At 44.0% G+C, this 24,132-nt stretch overlaps 1 protein-coding gene across 1 annotated transcript in view; it reads right to left on the bottom strand.

Moving 5' to 3' along the window:
- Nucleotides 1–470: 470 nt before the first annotated feature.
- LOC146856255 (volume-regulated anion channel subunit LRRC8C-like) overlaps nt 471–24,132 on the bottom strand; it is a 173,478-nt gene continuing 149,816 nt past the window's right edge. Inside the window, exons 4-5 of the mRNA XM_085651225.1 lie at nt 6,613–8,907; nt 471–533 (exon numbers count right to left, since the gene is read on the bottom strand). Coding sequence (XP_085507351.1) covers nt 471–533; nt 6,613–8,907 — 2,358 coding nt within the window. The remainder of the gene's footprint in view (nt 534–6,612; nt 8,908–24,132) is intronic.

Raw genomic sequence — 24,132 nt, 5'->3', positions numbered from 1 at the left:
ACACAGATGAAGAAAGAGGGGGGTGCTCCAGATGAGTGGTTCACTGGCTGGTTTGATTGGGTGCCGTTCTGGATGTCGGGGTTGTCTAAGGCCTTGTTGCCTATAATAGTTCTGTTGCTATTGATGTGCCTAGTATTTCAGGTTATCTTAGCATGTTGCAGGAGGGTTACAGCTAAAGTGGGAGGTATGTTCCCTATAATGAGAAATAAAGAGATGCAAAATATAGAATTGGAAGAAATGCACAGGAGTAGTGAGGAAGTAGTCGAAGAATCGACTAGAGAGGGGAATGAAATGAATCAAAACCCTAATTTAGATTTAGGACCTAATTATTCAGTTTTATCTGTCACTTGCCCACAAACTGTGAAATATTATGTAAAGACAGAAAAACGGTATAATGCTGTTTAAACGTGCATGTTGAAGTTGCACAACTGTATCTGGAAATAACTACAACCAGCTTTAAAGAAAAAGGTCTAAATGCGGTCTGGATTAAGTGTTTTTTCCTCTTCATTGTATTCGAGCTGAGAACTTCCTGCCTAGGATATTTAACAGGAAATTCAGAGCAGCAAGAATGTTTTCCATTGTAGTCTGTAAATTTGGCGTGAGAAGTCAATAACACAGGAAATAGCTGTTCTTGAAATAAATGTATGTAATCTGGGTGGGATAGAACGGAAAAGCAGGAAGCTTTTTCCATTGTGACCATCGTATGAATATGGATCTAGGCCAAAATTAGTATTATAAGAAGTAGACTTGAAGTGTATGTAAGTTGAGACTGACCTGTGCTTCGCTCATAGCATATCACTCTCCCAGCTGAATTAACCTGGCATGTACAATAAACCTTTTTGTACTCCCTTTTGTTGCAGATGTGGTGATTAAATGATTTGCACTGCTTAAAGGATTTTTTCCCGACACCTTTCTTCACCTTACAAACAAAGGCAAACACTGGTTACAAATAACCAGGTGGGAGCTACTGAAGATGATCAACGACACTAAGCTTGGACTTTCAGGGAAGAACTAAGACCCATCGGCCTCATGGTAAAGCAACATTGGTATGTGCCGGACTTGATGACCGCGATGAAGTGTGGGGTGTGTGCCAAGATCGGTGCTTCCTGTTGCGCGTTTATTCCTGGAAATTATCTCAAAAACAGAACTTTCGCTCTTGCCATCCATGCACTGCATCATCTACAAGCTGACACTAAGAAGAAGGGAGGTGTCTCTGAACAGGACTGGTATTAGAGGGGCAGATATACAAGGCCCTTGTGACACTTTTGCGCCACAGTTGTTTCACTTTTTGAGACGCAGCGGTGGCGCAAACAATGTGGCACGTTGCGGCCCATTTACAGCATTACACATTTGGGGAGATGCATCATGTTGTAAAGCCCTGCGTCACATTAGACCTGCATCAGGTATAATGTATGCAGGGTGGGTGTTCCCACGCAGGAAAGCCTCGTAGAAGTGACGCAGTCACTAGGACGCCACTGTGTCAAAACCTTACGCCTGCTTGGAGCAGGCATAAGCGGTGATGCAGTGTATTAGGTATAGGCCTCCCCATGCATTGCTGGAGTTGCATCGTGCCTGCGACATGACTCTAGCAATGCATTACTTTTGCGCCAACAGGTGTGTCAGAATTTCTGACACATCTGTTTCTCCTTGCGCCATGGTGCGCTATATTGTAAATACGACGCATCCATGGTGGTGCAAGGGTTTTTTTGCCTGGTGCAAGGAAACTGATGCATCTCTGCACTGATGCATCTCTGCTCTAATGCAGAGATGTGTCAGTTTCTTGTAAATCTGCCTCAAAGTATTTTTCCCTGGCTTCCCCTACGGGTGACCGGACTGTGCACGTCATTGCTTCCGGTTCTAATTTCTATACTACTATTGTGTTGTTTCCTACAAGTGGGGGTTTCATGCTATAAAAACGCAGTCCTCAAATTAGGTAGTATGCAAATAGCTAGAGTAGACACAACAGAAACACAACAAACTTCAATTAATGTAATCTTCATGACATATGAGAGAAATTATGTAGTTGAAAATTCAACTAGAGGGGTGAATGTTAATATCAATGAATACAATGCCAATGTACGCCATAAAGTATGTACACCTAACACTATGAATACAGATAAATGTGATGTCAGGGTAAGCCAAAATATATGTATGCCTAACAGTGCCAGTACCAGTAAATAGATATCGATGTACACCATGACCAACGTTTTCACAATAATGAGAATGTGGCTAAACGCAATATCAGTGACCACTATGTTATATGTATGCCTAATAACGAAATTGTGTCATTGCTGTTGAATTCACCCGATATGACCTCCCTATCAACCCTGCATCAGAGATTTGTGTTCAGACAGGTCCTGCGACTCAAACCCAAGCCTTCCAATTAATAGATCACAGGTGGGATCACCCATAACCCGAAGATGAACGTGCGATCATCAAAAATCCAGATCGACCCCACAAAAGGTCTGAGGAGATTGGCCCCAATAAAACATGTTTGGACAAAGGCGCGCATTCCCAAAATACCACAAAGTCAGATGCCACATGTAGTTACGAACACTCAGCCAATCCGAACACAGCATGCACATTACACACAGTGATGAAGCGCTCATCATTCAGGACATCTGGAAGCATGCACACTGGCCTACATTGGGTCTCTGCAGAGTCAAGAGCCACCTATGCCCCCTTGTCAGATGGTTGAATTTATGGTTCATGACTAGACCCAGATCTACGTGCTCCACAGAATATGAAATTGGTTTATTGTACTTCAAGAACTGTATAAAATGCCAACCAAAACCTCTGCACATTGAGACAGTCTTCAGACACGCCTCTGTTACTGTTCTCCCTGCCGCTGCGTTTAATTAAACCAACGTGTTCCTGTTTTGCCAAAGGCCTCTTGTCTTTTCATTTCTTCAAGGTAAATTCATCTCCAAGCAACATTTGTCTGCCACTCTGTCTACCATTTAGGGTGGACCTTCTCTCCCAGTCAGGGGGAAAGGTTCTGCAACCCAATCTCCAAGATCTCCACCTAAATCCTTAAAGATTGAGTGGGGACAACTGAGTTCCTTTCAGTTGTCAACAGAGGTGGTGGACATCATCTTGCCTGCACATCATCCCTCTACCCAGTCTGCTTACTCTGGCAGATGAAGCAAATTTGTTATCTGGTGTGCAGACAATAATGTGGAGCCCTTGCTAGCCAATCTGTCATAGGTCTTGCAATGTGCACTTTCCCTTGCTCAGAGGAGTTGCACAAAAGGCACTGCTGTGCGGTATTTGGCCGGACTGTCTCCATTCCTCTTGTCTGCTATGGCAGCCGTACCTTTTCAAGTCCCCCATTATTGAACAATTTACTTAGCTTCGGTAACACATTATCTGGTAAAGACAATATACAGCTGCAGATTCCTTACCTTTGAATTTCCCAAGCGTCAGGCTGGAATCGGAAACTTTTGCTTGAGCTGTACCTTTGCGTGCCGTCAGGAAACTCTGCATAACGGCGGCGGCATCGTTAGCGTTGGTTGTGACTTCGAGTCACCTACATAGGCGCCACCCAGGCACACGGATGTCAGTTCCTTTTCACTTTTTCCATGACAGAAGCGCAGAGCCCTGAAGTTAACTGACCTGCGTGTGTCACAACTAAGGCCCTGCAAAGAGAGCAACCCTAGCCCTATCAAAAGACCCCACAGAGCGGGGAGGCATGGGTGGGTCTGTAAGAAATTTGCAGCTAGATATTGTCTGTACCAGATTGTTGTAGGGATTCTGCGGACATTGGTTAAACAAGCATTGGCCTAGCCAATAGGTCTCGCTTTTGAGACCTTATAAGTGTTTAGATATGCAACAGTTGCATAACTAAATACTTATAAGGTTCCAAAAGCGAGATCTATTGGCTATGCCAATGCTTGTTTCTGTTTATTACTGCTCTGTAGTAATGGCGGCGCACGGGTGCCACCATTACTACATATAAGTAATGAACAGGCTCACGGAGAACATCAAAGCGGACGTGCGGCCACAAAAGTGAAAGTGATCGCGATCAAACATCAAAGCGGCAGTGCGGCAGCGAAAGTGAGGCGCGCGCGCCCGCGCACATGCACTGTAGCTCCAAGCTACAGTGGTAGCACTTTTTTGAGCCCTCACAAAATGTCTCGCCAGACAGCGCATGCGCTGGGTCAGGCGAGACCTAAAAAGGGTCCCACAGTTCATTTGATTTAAAAACATTGGCTGGAACGCCGTCAGGCCCCGGCGCTTTCTCCACTGTACATTTAGTAATTGCTTCTTCTACTTCCTTGACCACAAAACATAAGGAATCAAATGAAGTTTAAGGTATGTACCGCACTATTTCAGTGTTTGCTATTTCGGTATGTGTGAGGGTAATATCTGGGGTTATATGTTCTGATTGAAAAATGCTCCTATACTGTGCCACCCATTTGTCTGTGGGTATTACTATCATGAGCTTGGGTACATTAGAGTCTGCAAAGTAAGGTTTAGTTACTATTTTCCATAAAAGTTATTTATCTCTTAGTGAGCTGGCTTTCTGTATGTCATTCCTTGCTTCCATTCTAATAGCCCTTTTCCTCTCTTCTACCTTTTCTTTATATTGCCGTCTGACAAGCTTAATTTCTTGTACCGGGTGCGGAATTATTTTCACAAGGGTTTTCAGTTTTCTATGGGCTACTGAGCATTCGGAGTTAAACAACCTAAACGGGGGGTTTTCCCTTTTAGAGATGTTCATTGAGATATTTCCAGATCTAGCTATGCATAATATTTTCAAAACCTAGTTGTAGGTCCTGCCCCATAGGATTTGGCGTCAGGCAGAGGGCAATTAAAAGTGAATGATCACAAACTAATTGCTTCAAGAAGAGGTCAGGGATAACCTTAGCCCATTTCACTGTTAATCCCTTTCTACCCGTTACTATGTTAACTTTTTGTTTATCCATATTGACTGGTTTTAACTCAATATTTAATGTTAGAACCAACGGGTTGTGATCCCTCAAACAGTTTGGAACAACCATAAAATCCTGGGTATTTAAGGCCAGTTCATGTGACATAAAAATATAGTCAATAATACTACCCCCAGTACAACCCGTAAAAGTAGGGAGTAAGCTTTCCTCATTTAAATTTTTTGCCAGATCACTTGCTGGGAACAGAGATAGGTTTAAAATAAGGCAATTCAAAATATCCCCATACACAGTATGAGCAAAGTGCACTAGATTTTATTGCTCCATATTCGTTAAGCCACACACCCACTTATCATTTAAATTACATATTTGTGTGTTAAAATCTCCTGCCACACTAACATTGTTTTACGTTTTGTCCTGCAAAGAAAGGATATCACAAAATCTTCAAAAGAAGCAATAACCTCTGGGTTGAAATCTTTGAAACTGTTATAATAAGAGTTAACCACCATAAGGTCAAACTCTCAGACCAGACATTAGGCTAAATAAAAAATAAGGGGAAGACCATACTTTAGATACTTTTGAGGCAGGAATCAGAACAGATGCATGTATAGCCAACCCTCCTTTTGCCCTGCCTGCTAAGGAGGGACGTGCTGGCTCCCAAAAAACATGATACCCATTTGCATATGCAACTTCTTGTGTCCAGGTTTCTTGGAGACAAATAAAATCCCAGTGTTTTTATGGAATTATTCTAGTCAGGATTGTTTAACCTGGCCCGCAGACAAGCAATAATACATCCCACGTCAGCTGGGGAATCTAACAAACTATCTTGTATTGATCCTGGAAGTTGGCTGGGAGAAGGCCCATCAGGTTGTATGATAAGTCAATCTATTTAATCTGAAGGGGCAAAAGGATCAAATCTATTAAAAGTTGGCCCTGCAGAAGGGGTAAAATGTGGTGGATGCGTGAGATGATTTTGAGGTGCACTACAAGGCCTATTGCAATACCCTAAAGGCAAGATTTCAATTCTACTTTGCAAGCAACAATGATGGTGTAAGACTGTTATGAACTGCCCTGCCAAGGCCTCATTTGTGAAGTTTACCACCACACAATCAAAAGGATCCCTTTTTGGCGTGGTCCCAACCCAATCCTCTCTCCACACACATCGTGAGATACAATTTGCTTACTTAGGTTTTCATTTAACCAATGTACTGCCTTGTTTTTCAGTTGGCCATAATCTTTACTAAAGCCATCTTGTAATGGTTGGACACCTTTCAAAATCATAACATTCGGGCGTGGCTTGTGGGGGTAACTGTAGAGTGTTTAATTTCTTATGGGCTTGATGTACAGGCTGGAGCAGGACTTTTTTAAAATTATTTTAAAGTCAATGGGATGTTTAATTATACCCTGCTCCAGGTAAAGGATTTAATGAATTAACGGACCCATGATTTCAAGGTGTCTTGCAAGTTTAACAGGAGCTCTTCAATCTTGCTCAACCGTGACACTACTAGCACTATGGCCTAATTTAGGATAGCCATAATGTTCATGCGGGTACCTCGCGAGCCACCTCCAGCCCAAAAAGCTCCCCATCTGCTTCCTAGTTCATGTTATTTTGTACAGTGTTCTGGCACTTCATTCTAAGCAAATCAACTGAGAAATACACTATAAGCATTTTTAAATTATACTTGAAATAAAAGAACGCATACCACATTTTGGTTCCACTTGCCGTCTTCTGCAGATGGTCTCTTAAGTAAACAGGCAAAGTAGCATAGACTTCCTTTTCGATTTGGATTCGAGCTTTACTGAGATAGACGCACTTCTCTAGTTCTATCGGCAACCTATCAATTTGGTTACCAGTCAGTTCCAGATACTCCAGCTCTGTCAAATTGCCCACTTGTGGAGATAAGCTGGTCAGTTTATTTTGAGAAAGTACAAGCTTTTCAAGTTTAGTGCATGTGAACAATTCCTCCGGTAATTCTTCTATGTTATTGTTAGATGCAAACAAGTACTTCAAATCCTGTAGTTGTCCTATCTCATGAGGGATCTCATGGATGCTATTGAAGGAAATGTTTAGATAGCTGAGCTTCCTTAGATTACAAATGGCTGGATGTAGTATGGTTATCAAATTGTTGTTCAAATAAAGACTTTCAAGGTTGGTTATCTGTCCAATATGAGAAGGAATGCTGGTAATTCGGTTCTTGGAGAATTTCAGAGAAGATAATTTTTTTAAGTACTGGAAAGTCACCAGTTCTTCAAGGGATTTCAGACTATTGTCTTCCAAATTGATATCTTCTAAGTTGGTTAGACTGAAAATGAAATTTGGAATTTTGTCTAACTTGCACTGTATAAGCCCTAGGTGCTGGAGTCTTTTTAGCACCTTTAGACTGACAAGAGAAAGTAGCTTATTACCCTCATTATGAATGATCAAAGTGGTAACAGTGGCTGCCAATTCCAAAATGGGTAAGGGGATTGTCCCCATTAAGAGCTTTAAATGTAAGTACTGCAGCTGCTTCAGTTCCCTAAATGAACGCAAGTTGATGTTAATCACTTCCCCTTGAAGCCGTCCTTGCAGGTACAGCCAGTGAAGCTTACCCATGTGATATAGCCAGGTTGGGAATTCCTGGGATGTAGAGAAACGCACCTTTAAAACTTCCAGATTTTTCTTCAGAAAAGCAAATGCTTGAGTGGACAACTTTATACTACAGTTGTACAACCATAACACTTTGAGTTCTTTCAATTTAGAAATACTTGCAGGGATGGTCATATCTACTGACTCTAGCTTTAACACTTCAATTTCATCCAACTCATACACCTGGCTTGGGATACCAGGCATCATGAAAAGATGCAGTTCTGTTTTTCCCTGTGCGTCGATAGCCAAGGTCTGCTTCAGTCTGTCAGTCGTCCAATAATTGTTTAAATTCATCTGCAGTAGCCTGGTCTCACTCACGTCAGACAAAAACACCGCGAATTCCCTGGAATACAATCTGTCATACTGGTCGATGAGATGAAGTAGGAAGGCAAAGTCATTAATGACATCAGGGATATCATCGATGCCATATTCTTTGCGGATCCTTTCAAAGGAGTATTCTTTCAGATTCCTGTGAAAAATCCAATAAAAGTTGACAAAACAAAGGCAGGTGTAAATACAAAGCAAGATCAAGTACATTGTAGAGATCATGTTATTCATGCGCCACATCCCATAGACGCAGTAATAGTTCGTAAACCCTGTCATATTGAGTTCGTCAACACAATGGGAAACATAGCTCATGCCCGGGACGTAGAGTGCTATGTAAACTATGAAGACCACAGATTCTAAGACTCTAATAAAAGCCTGCTTCTTGTACATTTGGTATAGAATATCTTTTTGTTCCGTATGAACTCGAAATTTCTTTACGTTTTCAAACAAAGCCCTGGCTTGCTCACCTTCTTTTTTGTCAAGGATTTTTTCAGGTTTGGTCTGAACCCTTGTGGGAATCTGAGGATGAGTGTTCCTTGATGCCATATGTGATTTTTCCAAGGAGCTAATCTCTTCTATACTGTCAAACGTTTCACTTTTGATCCTAGGTCTATTGATAGTGTCCACTACATCAACAGAAAGCCTTGCTCCTTTAGAGACCTTTGACATGGAGAACTTTACTGATGAATCTGGATTGCCCTCATCATATATTGTTGCCGAGAGGGCTTTGGCAGTCCAAGGAGAATTCAAGCACTTTCCCAGCACTGCAAGGAAATGTTCAATTTTTGAACTTGTTCCTGGGAACTTGAACCAGAAATTGCTGCTGATGAGGATGATTAGTGAATTTATCAGGATGAGATAAGGAAAGAATTTAGTAAATGGTGGGATGTAATTGTCATAGCACCACTGGTTGATAAGAGAAAAATACTGTATGTCCAAATTAGTTTGGAATCCGAAGTCATGCACAGAATGTTTGATGTTTTCCAGTTCAGTAATGTTCCACACTTTGTCCGGTAAAGATAGCCCAGGCGGTGTGGCCACACAAAACAGCTTTTCATAAGAGATCTACAAAAAAAAAATGTTTAGCTCCACTAAATGTTTTTCATGCTTAATAAAACCACATTAATGCCTATAAACAGTTTCTTAAGCCTAGTTCAAAGCAGCAACGCTATCTGTGATTCTGTCTCACTAAGAAGAAATTATTCTTACCTGGTACTGTTTAATAGCTCAGGTTACCTTGTCTTTCCTCCGTTCAAGGTGTTGTCATCCCGAATTTTTTACTAATGTTATAAAGAGGCTTTAATTATATAAAACATGTTTTTTTTTCATCAAAGTTGCAATGTATGCCCCATAAGAGATTTTGACGTAGAAGATTCACCTTTGGAATCCATACCTTTAGCAAAGGTGTGTGGTATGTGCCAGGCTGTGAGGAAGAATGTAGTAAAGAAGGACAACCTCAGGCCTTTTAATTCAAGAAAGTGAGAAAAAAGTGATGAAGAGTAGTAGTGTGGTGCCTTGGACTAGCATGGATGGAAAGCAAGAGGGGATGTAGCAGAAAATAACAGAGGCGGGCGATGAGAGACATCAGAACAAAGCAAGGTGGAGAGGAAAAGAGAGCTGGTGGGACGCAACAGAAGAGAGTAGAGGAGGTGAGATACATCAGAGTGGAGTAGAGCAGAGAGAGACAGGAGACATCAGAGTGGAGCAGAAAGAACGCAAGAGGCATCAGAGATAGGCATAACACAGGAGAGGCAGGAGACAACACAGAAAGACTGAAAAGCTAAGGCAAGACCAGCACCTAACACCAACTGCCCAGACCACACATCCACAAGGAGAAGGTTCTTCTAATTCCTGTAGCTGGACACTTTTGTTGAAAGAGTGAATAGACAACACAACTCATCAGTCTAAAGTTGCAAACCAATCATAGCTTGATCACCTTCATTGTATTGTCTGCACAGATCTTCACCATCATAATATTTCCTTCCAGCTAAGTAATGGAAGAGGTTGAGATGAAAAGATAATCAGAAAATATTCAGAAGCCCTACTGCCAAATCATCCATCAATCCCAAAATAAACACCCACTATAAAGGGGCTTGTGAAGTTATGTTCAGAGGCATAAGTGGTAACTTTCCAAAGGAATAGAATCTATTTTGAACAGCCTCCTTGGTAGTACCGTTGCAGGATATAATTCTTGCACCATTCAGTCAATGAGAATATAGCTATATATATATATACAAACTATCACATATAGAGCAAGAACCGTTCTGTCACTTTAAGACAGCTAGGAACAAGCACAAACCCAGCTTCCATCACAGTCAAATGTAATCCCTTAGTTCTTTTTCTGGTACAGTGATGAAGATGTCTGAACACTTGCTCCTCCTTTTCCATTTTTATTTTTGTGTTTAAAACTAATCTGAGGAGCATTTAATCATTTCTTTACGTCACATTTCCAGCTCCTGACTTTATTAAAAAGATACTTTTTGCTAGAGATAAGCTTTAGTTTTCTGCTTTTCCTCATGCCATATTTAACCTCGGTGTTTTCGAATCCCTAGAGGGTATTTGCCTATCAGAATTTCTTCCTTAGTGTGGGACTGAAGCAAGATTGCTAATTAAGCAGACACTCTCTCTTGAAGCTCCCCCGAGCAACCTGATATTTCAAGCCCCAAAATTCTTGATTTAAAATCCTAAAGACAAATATCAAGGTAATACTTGCTAAGTGAAGCAGGGAATCATGCCAAGCCAAACTCAAACTGGCTTAGAGCACACACCACTGGAAGGCATGCCCAGGGCTGAAAAGGGCTGTGCAGTCAGTGGCAGAAGAGAGTAGAAGCTGACCATTGTGGTGTAGATTGGCGCCTGAAGGAGGCAAGGCTCTCCCACAGGAAGAACGGAGAGCCCAAACATACCATAGGCTTTAGGTGCAGGGGTGTGCTATGTGTGACCCTGGTCGAATCTCAGTATTATTTGAGTGAGGGGGACGCCAGGTTGTGTTCCCTGCGTATTGGCATCTGGGGAATTTGTCACTGATATCACTATAGTTATTAAATGGGCAAGTACCCAATGTGGAGGTAGTTATTAGCAGTAATAAAATTTAGTGCATATCTGAAACATGTATGTCACATGTTAGTGTAAAATTGGGCCCGTCTTCCAGAACCACTCTGCTACAAAAACATGGTGACGAGTTTGTGACTATGTGGCTTGACCGCCCATGCCACCAAAGAGAGCAGAGTGCGGCCTGGGCTGTGGGCAACACGTGCTGGAAGTACACCCATGCTGGCTGGAAGATGCACATCAGAGACATAGAAGCATTGGTAAGGAAGCCCTGCTACAAGGTGTTGCCCACAGTCAAGAAAGGATTGTTGGACCAGTGGGAGGTGCTGCCACATGTAGAGTTTTGCTGACGACCAGCGGGCAGGGCCCCTATCATATGGTATCCCATTGTTTTCCAGCGATGTTCCATGGAAAACATCGCTATCACTGGAATAATTATAGCCATTGCGCTATGCGTTGTTAATACAGCGCATCTGCGATAGCCGGCGATATAATTCCTCACGCTAAGGGCAGCCAGCGATAATTATCGCTGCCGCTTGTTGATATGCCGCCAAGAGGCAAGCAATGAAAGTCTTTGCTCACACTGAGGGTGACTCAGAGGCCGCAAACATGGATGACAATGCAAGGGAAGTAACCATCCACATCGTGCATGCTCTAGGTACTGGAGTGCCAGGCCTCCATCTGCCCAAAAAGTCAAGGGTTACCTGCACTATAGTCTGGCATTTTGATTCATATTGTGTGCATCACCTAACAATTATTGGTTTGAATAAGAAATCAATTTTGCAGTCAGTGTCCTTTTTGACTTTGGTGGAGAATTGTCTCTAAAAGTATGAGTGATGCACACTACATGAATCAAAATGATGGAATCACATTAGGCAAGTTTTTCCGCCAGAAGTTTCAAATAATAAGTTGATCTCTCTCCAAATCCCTTTCATATTTATCCTGCTAGAGCTCCTTTTTTTGTTCATATGTCTACTGCCCAGCCCAAAGCATTGAGACATAGGAGAATAAAGATCCATCTACACCCCTACTTTGAAAAAGAACTAAACATCCTGAAGTCGCCAACAACCTCGAGGTGGTGAAGGGAGGGCCAGGGGGCACTCTGTGGGTGTCCCTCATAGTGGTGACAAAGAAGCAGTACCTTGGATAGGTCATTAAAAACAACCAGCAACTTGTGGAAGCCTTTGGGCAGATCCTTCACTTCACTTCTGAACTGGGCAACAATGCTTCACCTCTTTAACCCATGGCGTGCGCTTCATAATGATGACAGGAGTAATCATTTGTTTTTTCTCCACTTAAGTTGTGCCTACATATCAATTTTGAAATGATACACCTGAGGGTGTAGACAGATATCACAAAGCAGAATATTTGGATAGATCTTTACCAATCAATCAATAAGCATTTGAAGAGCATGGCACTGTCATCCCTGGGGGTATCTGGGTGCTGAGGTGCGAGGTCTTCATCTAAAAGCTAGTTCTTGAGGAAACTGTGGGAATAGGGAAGAAACAAGCACAAAAAGGCAAAACAGAGGGAAGAAAAACAAGCAGAAAAGGCAAAACAGAGGGCAGAAAAATGAGCGGAAAAGGCAAAACAGAGCAGCAGAGGGCAAAACAGAGGGCAGAAAACAAGCTGAAAAGGCCAAACAAAGGGCAGAAAAATGAGCAGAAAAGGGCAAAACGGAGGGCAGTAAAACAAGCTGAAAAGGCAAAACAGAGCAAGAAATGAGCAGAGGAGGCACAAACAGAGGACAACAGGTAGACAGGCAGCAGAGGGTAGCGGACGGGCAAACTGGATTGGAGAACTGTCGCGAGGGGGAGCTAACACGACAATCTGCTAAATGGGGTCGTGCTGGGGCCTCCATAAAGTAGATCTTAGGAAGAGGGTGGGGCTCTGGGTAGCAGGAGGAGGGAAAAGGCGGAAAGAGGGAAGAAATGAACTGGAAAAAAAGGCAAAACAGAGGGCAGAAAAACAAGCAGAAAAAGGCAAAACAGAGCAGAAGAGGGCAAAACAGAGGGCAGAAATATGAGCAGAAAAGGCAAAACAGAGGATAGAAAAACAAGCAGGAAAAAGGCAAAACAGAGCAAGAAACGAGCAGAGGGCAGCAGCTGAGGGTAGCAGACTACAGGCAAGTTGGACAGGAGAACTGTCGCAGGGGAAGCTGGTACAAGGACATGTTCAATGGGGTCATGCTGCGGCCTCCATTAAGTAGGTCTTGGGAGGAGGTTGGGCGCTAGGTGGAGGGAGGAGGGAAACGGCAGGAAGAGAGAAGAAATGAGCAGAAAAAGGCAAAACAGACAGCAGAAAAACAAGCAAAAAAGCAAAACTGAGCAAAAGAGTGCAAAACAGGGTAGAAATATGAGCAGAAGTGGTAAAATGGAGAGCAGAAAAACAAGAAGAAAAGGCAAAACAGAAAAAGAAATTAGCAGAGGAAGCACAAACAGAGAACAGCAGGCAGACAAGCAGCAGAGGGCAGCAGACTGCGGGCAAGCTGGACAGGAGAACTGTTGCAGGGGGAACTGGCACGAGGCCCATGCACCTCTCAGAGCAGAATGAGTCGCTGTCATTATCCTTGGACAACTCGAAAACTAAACAGCAAGGTTAATCCCACCCTGGCACTGTGTAGGTTTGCCCACTTCCTGTATTTGATTCTAGTGAAGAGGAAGAATCATATGCCAAAAGGAAGAGGGGGTCTGGGGGAGAGAGAGACCTAGCAGGTTGGGTGGTAAAAGACCTGGGCCTTATTTAAAGTTTTGTGGACACAAATATGGCAGATGCCCTGTCTGCCGTATTACAAGTGCATATAGCCTATGGAACTTATTATTCAGAGGACTGGATATCTACCATGCTTTGATGGAGCATTCTGTCCACCAAACTCTAAAAAAGGCCCATGGACGGAAATCTCTGAATTACAGGATGGCATAGTGTCACAGACCACACATGCGAAGTACAACATATTTGTTGAGACAGAGGACAGTAAGTACATGGCCACAAACAAGAAACTCACATGACATAAAGTTGTAAATTATAATGGCTTTCTATCCAGTGCAACAAACAGCCACACTTTAAGTAGCCTTTAGGAAAACCAGGAACAGTGCTTGAGAAATGAAGAAGGGATCAAATCCCATGCACTGGGGATGCAGGGATGTACTTACATTCACAAAGGCAATCTTCAAAGCAAAGTTAAAACAAGGCAATGCAGGAAAAAAAGGCGAGCACAGTCAGGGCGTGGAGGCAATGGGAGGACCAAGGAAAATGGAATAGGGAAAAACAACAAAGGTGAGGGAGCGAATAAGAATATGACCTAGTATGAAAAGCAAGAGAGGAAAAACAAAACTTCTGTTCCCAGACACCAGTCTACAGATCTAATGGGTTCTTATATGGCTCTTCCTAACTTGACTCAAAGTCAACTACCAGCCATATAGAGGATGGAGCAGCATGTATCAGATAAGACCCTGGAAGGGCACATCCTCCGTGATTGTAGTTATCATTGCCCTGTCTTCCATCTCATCTACATGTGATGTTTCCTAGGCCTCTTCTAACATGTAATTTTTCGACATCTGACAGCCCCACTGGGAGGGATACCCCAATAACTAACATGAAGATTTCTGACATTTGCTACACAAGATGTCTCCGTCTGAAGAAGAAGTTACTTACCTTCAGTAACACATTATCTAGTAGAGACTCTATTAGCTGTAGCTTCCTTACCTTTGAATTTTTGAATAAAAAGTCTTGCAGGACTTAATGGGCAAAATGTCCGTCCTTGCGTACTTGCCCATCAAGGCAGTAATGTTTTGCCAACGTGTGCAAAGAGGCCCACGTCGCTGCCTGACAGATGTCTTTGACTGGGACACTCCAAGCCAAGGCCATAGTCGCAGCCTTTCCCCTGATGGAATGGGCTCTTAATCCCTCAGGGGGCTGCTTCTTTGCCAAGGTAGAACAAATCTTGATGCAGAGAATGACCCAGCAAGAGTTGGACCTTTCCTGCACTGCCCTTCCCTTCTTTGCTCCCACGTATCCCACAAAGAGATGGTCATCCACCCGGAACTCTTTTGTGCGCTCAAGGTAGAACAACAACTCTCTTTTTGGGTCCAGTCGGTGAAGACGCTCCTCTTCCTTAGAGGGATGTGGAGGAGCAAAGAAGGTGGGCAAAGTGATAGACTAACCCAGACGGAAGAGGGTCATTGACAAAACGGGCCACGCGGAGTCCCATAACCAGTGAATCTACTCACTCCAACTACATGCTTATGAGTGTCGGGTCCCTGCAGAACAGGAACCACATGTTTTAGACACAGGCAAGATTTCTGGGGCTCTGTATTAGACAATCTAGTCTTCATACACAAGTCTTAAGACCCAAATCTACTTTAAGTACCACCTTGTCCAGAAAGGACATAAGATAAGGAGGCGAACTCGATAATGTCTGCAACTTACTCACCATCTGGGCCGATGTAATTGCCACTAAGAAGGCTGTTTTGATGGTCAAAACCCAGAGAGGACAATTGTGCAAAGGCTTAAAGGGAGCACACATCAGGTAAGTGAGAACCAAATTAAGTTCCCACTGTGGCATAACAAAAGGCGTGGGGGAAACAAGTCAGCCAGCTCTTTTAGAAATCTATTTACAATAGGAGACTTGAAGAGAGAGGGCTGGTCTGAGAGCCGCAAAAAAGCAGACAGAGCAGAGAGTTAACCTTTGAGAGTACCCAAAGCAGAACCCTGCTGGGGAAGAGTTAGAATGAATAAAAAGACAGTAGAAAGAGAAGCAGAAAGAGGGTCAATGGACTTTTCTGTACAGTATAATACAAATTTCTGCCAACGGAAGGCATATACCATCTTAGTGGAGGGCTGTCTGGCCGCCAGAATAACATTACAGACGTCGAGAGGAAGGTCAAAACCTATCAACTGTCGCCGCTCAATCTCCACGCATGGAGGCACACAGTGGACAGGTTCGGGTGGAGAACCCTCCCCTGCTGCTGCGACAGAAGATCCTATCAAAGGGGCAGCCTGATCTGAGGATCGACACTCATACTCAGAAACTCTGGATACCAGACTCTCCTTGCCCAGTCCGGTGCCACAAGAATGACTTGGGCCCCGTCACTCCTGATCTTCTTCAGAACTCTGGGCAGGAGTGTTATGGGCGGATAGGCTTACAACAGGCCTTAGCTCCACTCGCGACAAATCGCTTTGCCAAGCGATAGCCGCCTTGGAAACTACAGCGTGTAGATCTGCTGACATTGCACGTTCCCTTCGGAGGCGAACAAATCTAACCAAGGTTCTCCCCTCTGCTGAAAGAGATCTTACGCATCCTGCAGGTCCAGTCTCCTTGGTCCAGGGCAGACAATACCTGAGCCACAGTGAGCATTTTGAATTTCTCCTCTTTGAGGAAGATATTGACGGTCTGAAGATCCAAAATGGACCGAAGCCCCTTGGTTTTCTTCGGAATGAGAAAGTAGCGGGAATAACAGCCACTGCCTACTTCTGAAGCTGGGACCCTTTCTATAGCTCATTTGGCCAAAAGAGCTGTAACTTCCTCTTGGAGCAACTTTAAATGATCCTCTGCCAGCCATTCCTGACTTGGTGGAATAGAAGGAGGAAAAGAAAGGAAAGGAAGAGAATAGCCCTACTGGACAATCTGTAAGACCCACTTGTCTTTTGTTATAGATCTCCAGCGGGGGAGATGATGACAAATTCTCCCACCCACTGGAGTGATGTGGTCCTGCAGAATCAGCCTAGGAGTGCTTGGAGTCTGCGGCTGCTGGGGGCAGTGTGGTAGATGACTTCTGGCCTCCATTCCGCGGACGGAATGTACCGCTACCACGCACGCTTGGGTAGTCTGAGCGGGACGGTGGCTAGGATGGGGCTGACGCGGCTGGGAACCCCTTCCGTTGCCATGAAAGGGCCAAAAGTAAGACTGGCCATGAATAGTGGTGAGGCTCAAGGATCTGGCCATAGCTCGAGAGTCCTTGTACCTGACCAGGGTCGAGTCTGCCTTTTCCCCAAAAAGGGGGGTTCCATCAAAGGGCATGTCCATCAAATTGGCTTGCACATCCCCTGAGAATCCAGTTGTAGGAAGCCAGGTGTCTCAAGGCCACCGTTGTTGAAATCGACGTGCTCAGCCAATCGGTCGTATCTACTCCACACCGTATGGTGAATTTTGCTGCATCTCTCCTATCCTTGACAGCTTGGGAGAGCACAGCCCGGGCCTCCTCTGGGACTTGTGGCAGCACCTGCGCAACCGTCTCCAAAGAGAGTGGGAGAAACGACCAAATAAGCATGCGGTATTCACTGAGTGCAATGCCAGACTGTAGGAAGAACATCTTCTTCCCAAATAAATCCAGTCTCTTGGATTCCTTATCCGGAGGGGTGGGAGGGAATGCGTCTTAGGACGTAAAGGCCTGCACTACCAAACTTTCTGGGGTAGGGTGTTGGCTGAACTTTAGGTCGCCCGGAGCTGGGCGATTACGATGTGCAATCGTCTTGTTCACAGAAGCCCCTGTGCTAGGCTTGGACCATGTTCCTAAAAGGACGTCAGTAAGTGCCTCATTAAATGGCAATAGGGGTTTAGAAGTGGAAGCCCCATGCTGAAGCACTTCGGTCAGGAGATTAGTCCTGACCTGCACTGAGGGCAGCTCCAGTCCTAGGACCTCAGCGGCCCTCTTAACCGCCATGGCATAGGACGCCCCCTCCACCTTAGCCACTGTAGGCGGAGAGAGCATGCCAGTGTCTGGGAAAGTATCCAGACGACTGGCTTCCCCCAGGTTCCCCATACCAGTCCATTGTCTCCTAAGAGACATTCTGGTTCTCAAGAGGGTCTCCAGACTCCTCCCATTCCTATCCTGAGCCCAGCACATCCACAAAGAGCTCAGGCAACAACATAGAACCCCTGAGTTCTGTCAACATCGGAATTGGCGTCGCTCAACACCGTTCCGGCTCCGTGTCGTCGGGGATGAGGATGGGGATTGTGCCACCGATGGGCATCAGCGACGTCACAGGCACTGACTTCGGATACAACGCCGGGGAAGGTCGTGTTGGCATGACCGGCATCGACCCGGTTCCGGGATCGAATCCCTGAGGCCCCACCGGCGCCGTGGCCTGAGCCAATGGCATCGAACCCAGTGGGGCCCCATCTGACCCTATGGAGCCCGAGGGCTCACCAACAGGGTCGGTCTGCTCAAAAACGTGGTGCTTGGCTTCGTAAACCTCTTTCATTTGAGCGGGAGTCACTCCGGCTCCCGGAAAAGGTGGAAGACGTGAAGTCGACTCAGGCTCCGGCTCCTGAGAACCGTGCCAAGAGCGTCGGTGCTCCTTACCTTTCTCAATGACGAACATCAGTTGAGGTGAAGTCGAAGTCCACTTGGCCTTCTTCTTCTTCTTCTTGTGCCTCTTCCCGAGTGTCCAAAAGACCTTGAATGGGAGGGAGAGGACTTAGGGCTCCGTGAGCGGTGCTGCGACCTACTCCTCTTCAAACGGGACCGAGACCTCCTCGGAGTCTCGCTTGACGGTGTCGACTGCCAGGCCGCAAGCAACTTAATTGCTCGCTCCCTCAAGATCTTCGGGACCATCGCCCGAAAGTCTGAACATGACATTGAATCATTGTTGCGTTCAAGACACCACAGACATATGCAGTGGGGATCGGTGACTGACATCATACGGGAACAAGTCTCGCATTGTTTGAAACCCGTCTTGCTCGAAGACATCCCACACACACGAAGTCAAATCCAAAAATGTCGACAAAAGTCGAGTAAAAGCCTGCCAAAAAGGTGCAGATGGGTAGCTCTTCTCAGATCGGCACTTAATTGGCACAGAAACAAAAGAACTGACATCCGCGCGCCTGGGTGGTGCCTATATAGGCCCAGCGACGCCATAACCGATGCTACCAATGGCGACGATGTCACGCGGATCCGAATGGAGCCACCCAATGTCATGTGCAAGGGGTATTGCTCAGCAAAAGTTTCTGGATCCAGCCTGACCCCTGAGAAATTCAAAGGTAAGGAATCTGCAGCTAGAAATCTCTATCAGATACTGTTTTCTCTGTTTATTTAATCTTTCTTTCTTGTGAGGCATTGTAAATCTTGTTTCTCAAATAAAATCAGATGTCTGCAAAACAAATAAACACCAAATGAACACTACAACAAATAACTTCATTACTAATTCACTGACTAACTGATTATTTTTTCATCTAGCATTTATAATCAGTTTTACAAGACACACTTTCCTTTTATTTTTTGTTCTGCTTTCAACAGTACACAGATATAACTCTCTATCCATCTACCACTCCTGAATATATATATTATAGATATGCTGAGTATAACTGAGTGTGTCAGTGAGTCAGTGACTACATTAATGTGTCAGTGGGTGTATCACTGCATGCATTACTGTGTCCCAAAATGTCTCACTGCATTTATCAGAGAGTATGTGACTAAGTCAATGACTGCATCAATGTATCCACAGATGTCTCAGCGTATGTTTCAGTGAGTTACAGAGTATCTCACTGTCTGTATGCGTGAGTGTGTTAGTGTCTCACTGTATCTATCACTTTCTCATGGTATCTGAGTGTGTGTATAAGTGAGTGTGCCACTATATCACTCAATTCATCACTGTGTTTATGAGTGTATCAGGGTATGTATGAGTCTACAACAGTGTATGGGTGTATGTATCAGTGAGTACATGAGTAACTCCGTGAGTGCATCAGGGTAAGCGTGGGTGTCTTAGTGTATATATCAAAATGCCCAAGGTATTTAACTGTGTGTATAAGTGACTGTGTGAGTGTACCAGTGATTGCATCACTGTGTGCATGGCATGTATCAATATGTCCCAGAGTGTGTAACTGTATGTATAAGTTAGTGTATAATGTTAGTGCATATCTTGTCTATAGTTGTACTCTACAGTTTCTAAAAGTTATGCAAAAATATACTGTCCATTTATTCTTTCCTCTGCTTTGCACAGTACACACATAACTGTCTATCCATTTACCTCTCTTATACATAGATATTACAGATACACTGAATGTATTGTTCTAGGTATTCATGTGTATAACTACATACATTACTGTTTCACTTAGTGTGCCTTACCATATATCTGACACTGTAAATACAACTATTATTCTTTTTCTGGCTATCTTTCTAGAAATGTTACTATCTACTTCATTGTTCTTGTCCATGTATTACAGTGTCCGCTTAGGGTCTCTCAGTACTTATCTGTATGTCATACCTGCATTACTGTCCCATTACTTTGTGTCTCTGTCTATAACTGTGTTACTGCATATATAATTTTGTACTTTAATTTCTCACTATATCTTCCAGTATCCGTACATGTCCTACCATATACTTCAATTTCTCTCTGGGTACCTCAGCTTACATTTTACTATTTAGCTAGTTATCTAACTGCCTACATCAATATCCCTCATAGTTACTTAGTGCGCACATCAGCCTTCTTATGACTCAGAAAATGTATGCATTACTGTATCCTTTGCTCTGTTACAGTACGCATATCCATATCATTATGTGTGAAAAGAAAATCTATTTAACTATACCTTGCTGTTTTACTAAAAGCTTCAGTGTAAATTGGGTCATCTTACTCTATATATATCTGTGTGTATGTCATTCCATAACTGTAAACATAATAAAATACCTCAATATCTCACTGCATACATTAGCATTTAACTCCTTCAATCACTCCCTACATTGGTATATACCTGTGTTTTGTTTTTCTTCACAACTGTTTACTCATACTTCCTGATCAGTAGACTTTTGTTTTCATCTTCTACTCCCTTTTAACATTTACTTTTAGTTTTCACAAACATCCTGCTCATTTTCATCCACCTTACGCACACTCACTCCTTCTCTATCAACTATTTTTAGGTCAAGCCTGGGCAGCGCATGTGCTGCTCTGCGTGGCATGCTGTATTCAGTTATGGAAATGAAACCTTGCCCATTTTTCGCCCATCTTTTCAATTGGCTCCTGTTGCTGTCCTTCCGAAATTGTTGCTTTTGATTCATGATTAGGCTTAGTAGTCCCTCTTTAGTACCGCCTTGTCTGCATTTGGAACCTCCCATGAAGACTGGACTTTTTACTTGGGTTGTTACAGGGTCTCTTTTGTCTACAGCCTATGAGCACCATTTTCTTTCACGATTTTCTCCTATTCCACCAACAACGTGCTTTCCCACAACGCAGCATGCTGCCAACTTTTATTTTTTTATTAGTAATGGTGTCCGGTCAGCTTTAACTATAGTGGCTGAGCTTCTTCTTTATTTTATTTGCCAGCATTGTCAGCTTTAACTATAGCGTCTGTGCTCTGGAACCTTTTATTTTTTTTGGGTGACTGCACCCTATACCATGCTTCCACTTTAATGGCGACCGCAACCCTTTCTTTAGACACTGTTCACCGTATTCAGCTTACTGTGAGCCACACCTAAAAAAAGGGGAGCAGCTGCCATTTAACTGAAATCACGGCATGTGGCACTTTTACTAAACAAAAATTGAACTTACAATTTTTTTTTAATAAAAGCACCCCATGTCGTCATTTCACTTTAATGGCAGCCACACCCCTTTCCTTAGACACTGCTCGCTGTAAGCTGAATACAACGAGCAGCGTCTAAAGAAAGGGCCGCGGTCACCATTAAAGTGTTCTCACATTTGTTACAGTTTGAGCTATTGCCATTATAAATGACAATGGGCCATATGTAGGTAAATTACATTTACCGATTCTTAAATACCGAATTTTACCGATTCGGTATTTATGAATCGGTAAATGTATTGTAGGTAAAAAAATACCGAATCGGTAAGTGTCGGTATTTTAGAGTCGGTATTTACCGATTCGGTAATGGCAACTGGCTTCCCATTCATTCCTATGGGCCTGGAGGCCCATAGGAATGAATGGGAAGCCAGTTGCCATTACCGAATCGGTAAATACCGAATCGGTAATGGGGGAGGCAGTATCATGGGTGGCAGGGTGTCACATTGACACCCTGTTGCACCCCTGAATCGTCCATGTGTGCACATGTGGCGCACATACATGCCCTAAGGGCATGTATGTCTGCCACATTGCACACTTCACAGTGCACAAAAATGCATTTTTACACCTATTCGTCATTTACCACCAACTTTTAGTTGGTGGTAAATAAAGAATCCCCACACCCACGACACACTCCCCCTACATCTCATTTCTGGATTCGGTATTTACCGAATCGGTAAAATTACCGATTCGGTAATTTTACCGATTCGGTAAATTACTGAATCCAGAAATGATCCCCCTACATAGCAAAAGCCTAAATACCGGTCGGTAACGGTATATTTACCGAAAATCGGCCGTACCCGACCGGTATTAGGCTACCTACATGAGGCCCAATGTCTTTTATTCATATGTTGGTTTTCAAAACACATTTAAAAAAAAGGCATTGGAATTGTATAGCTTAAACTCTTGCAAATGTGAGACCTATTTCATTGTAAATGCTTGTTTTATACCAAAGCTTAATTCACATACCACTTAAATGTGATTGTTGGTGTGTATTTTTCTTTCCCAGTATCAGGTTGTCAAACTTGCCTCAAGAAATCACACAAAAACCAAGCAGAAGAACGGTAGACCACTGTCATACAAGGCAACCATTAATGGCACCCTTTTAAACTTTGCTTTCAAGGTTCCAGAGGCTGCAAACAAATAGAAACACTGGATTCGTTTTCTTAATAATTATACAGGTCTTGTGAATGGTCACATTTCTTAACCCTTTACTTGACTCCTCTAAAGAAAGCCCAATTTAGTAGGGGTTTTTGGCGAGATCCATGGATCCACAGCGGTGCTCAGCGTGGGCCCCCATGTGAATCTGCAGATCCATGTGGCAAACCGAAATCTTTTTTTTTTGTCAAAAATATGTTTATTTAATTTTTTGCAACATACATCTGAGATAATACTAGTTCAGCATCCCACACAGGGGAGCAAAGTAGTCCAGTAAAAGTATAAAGGCCAAAAGGAGTGCACTGCCCAGTATAGGTCAAGCGCCTTCCTTATGGAGTTGCCCAAGTAATGGATACAGTTTCAAAACGTAATGGAGCTTGAAGTTAGTCCTTTCTGGTCAAAGTCGAGAACACGCATTTCCACAGAGTGTCATCTTCCTTCTGTTACAACGACTTTCCCAGATCTTACAACTGATATGTGTGGCATGGAATAGGCATATATCAGAAAGCAATTTATCTCAGATGTAAAAACAAAACAAAAATATAGAGCAAAATAACACCCCTTAACCCCTTCGCTGCGGCGGGAATTCCGTGCAGCGCTGGGGGGTGCGGGGGGGCAGCGCGGTGGCGCGGTGCTCATGACGGAGCCACTCCGTCATGAGCCACAGTTGGGCTGTGCTCATGACGGAGTGGTTCCGTCATGACTCCGCCCACGGCGCTAATCGCCCGCACAGGCGGGGAATTAGCGCCGCGTGGGCGGCGCGGCCGCCAACGGCCGCAGCATGACGGATACCACTCCGTCATGAGCACACGGCAACCGTGGCTCATGACGGCGTGGTTCCGTCATGAGCACGGAAAGAGTTAAACCCACCCCCCACCCTCCCCGTGGAAGCGGCAACAATCAAACGGTGATGAAGTCACATGACATGAGAACCCTAATCAGAATTGGAAGAGATGAAGGGCTCTTATTGTGGAAGGACAAACAGCCGATGGAAGACCTTGTGATGGGAAGGAGACCAGGGGGCCTCATTTAAATTCAAAATTCTTATAGTTATCTCTGAAAATGTCAGACATACGCTCTAAACTAAGCAGTTTCCAGAGGCGAGAGTGCCAAAGAGAGATAGCCGGATCCTCCTTTCTCTTCCAGGCGGCAGCCAGAATATACTTAGCTGCTCCAATACAAAGCCACATGATCATTTTATCAGCTCGGTCTGGTGTTCTAGGGAAGAATCACGAAGCCCCAACAGGACGCCTGCCATGGTAGAGGGGACGGGGTATCCCAGTATATCTTTTATGTGTGTCAGGATTTCTTCCCAGAAGGAGCGGATGGTCGGGCAATCCCACCATATGTGTTGAAAATCCCCAAGTAGCCCAAATCCTCTCCAGCACCTATGAGAAGTAGCGGGCAAGATTTGCCGTAGCTTGACAGGATGAAGGTACCAGTCCATCGTGGTCTTCAAGTGGGCTACCCTGAGTTCAGTGGAGTGATTGAAACGTGTAATGTCGGACCATAAGTGCTTCCATTCCTCCTCTGATATAGGACGGTGTATCAAATCTTCCCACATGGACATATAT

The sequence above is a fragment of the Triturus cristatus genome, chromosome 4_1, assembly GCF_964204655.1.
Source record: "Triturus cristatus chromosome 4_1, aTriCri1.1, whole genome shotgun sequence".
Classification (NCBI taxonomy): domain Eukaryota; kingdom Metazoa; phylum Chordata; class Amphibia; order Caudata; family Salamandridae; genus Triturus; species Triturus cristatus.
This window is presented reverse-complemented; position numbering and strand designations above follow the sequence as displayed.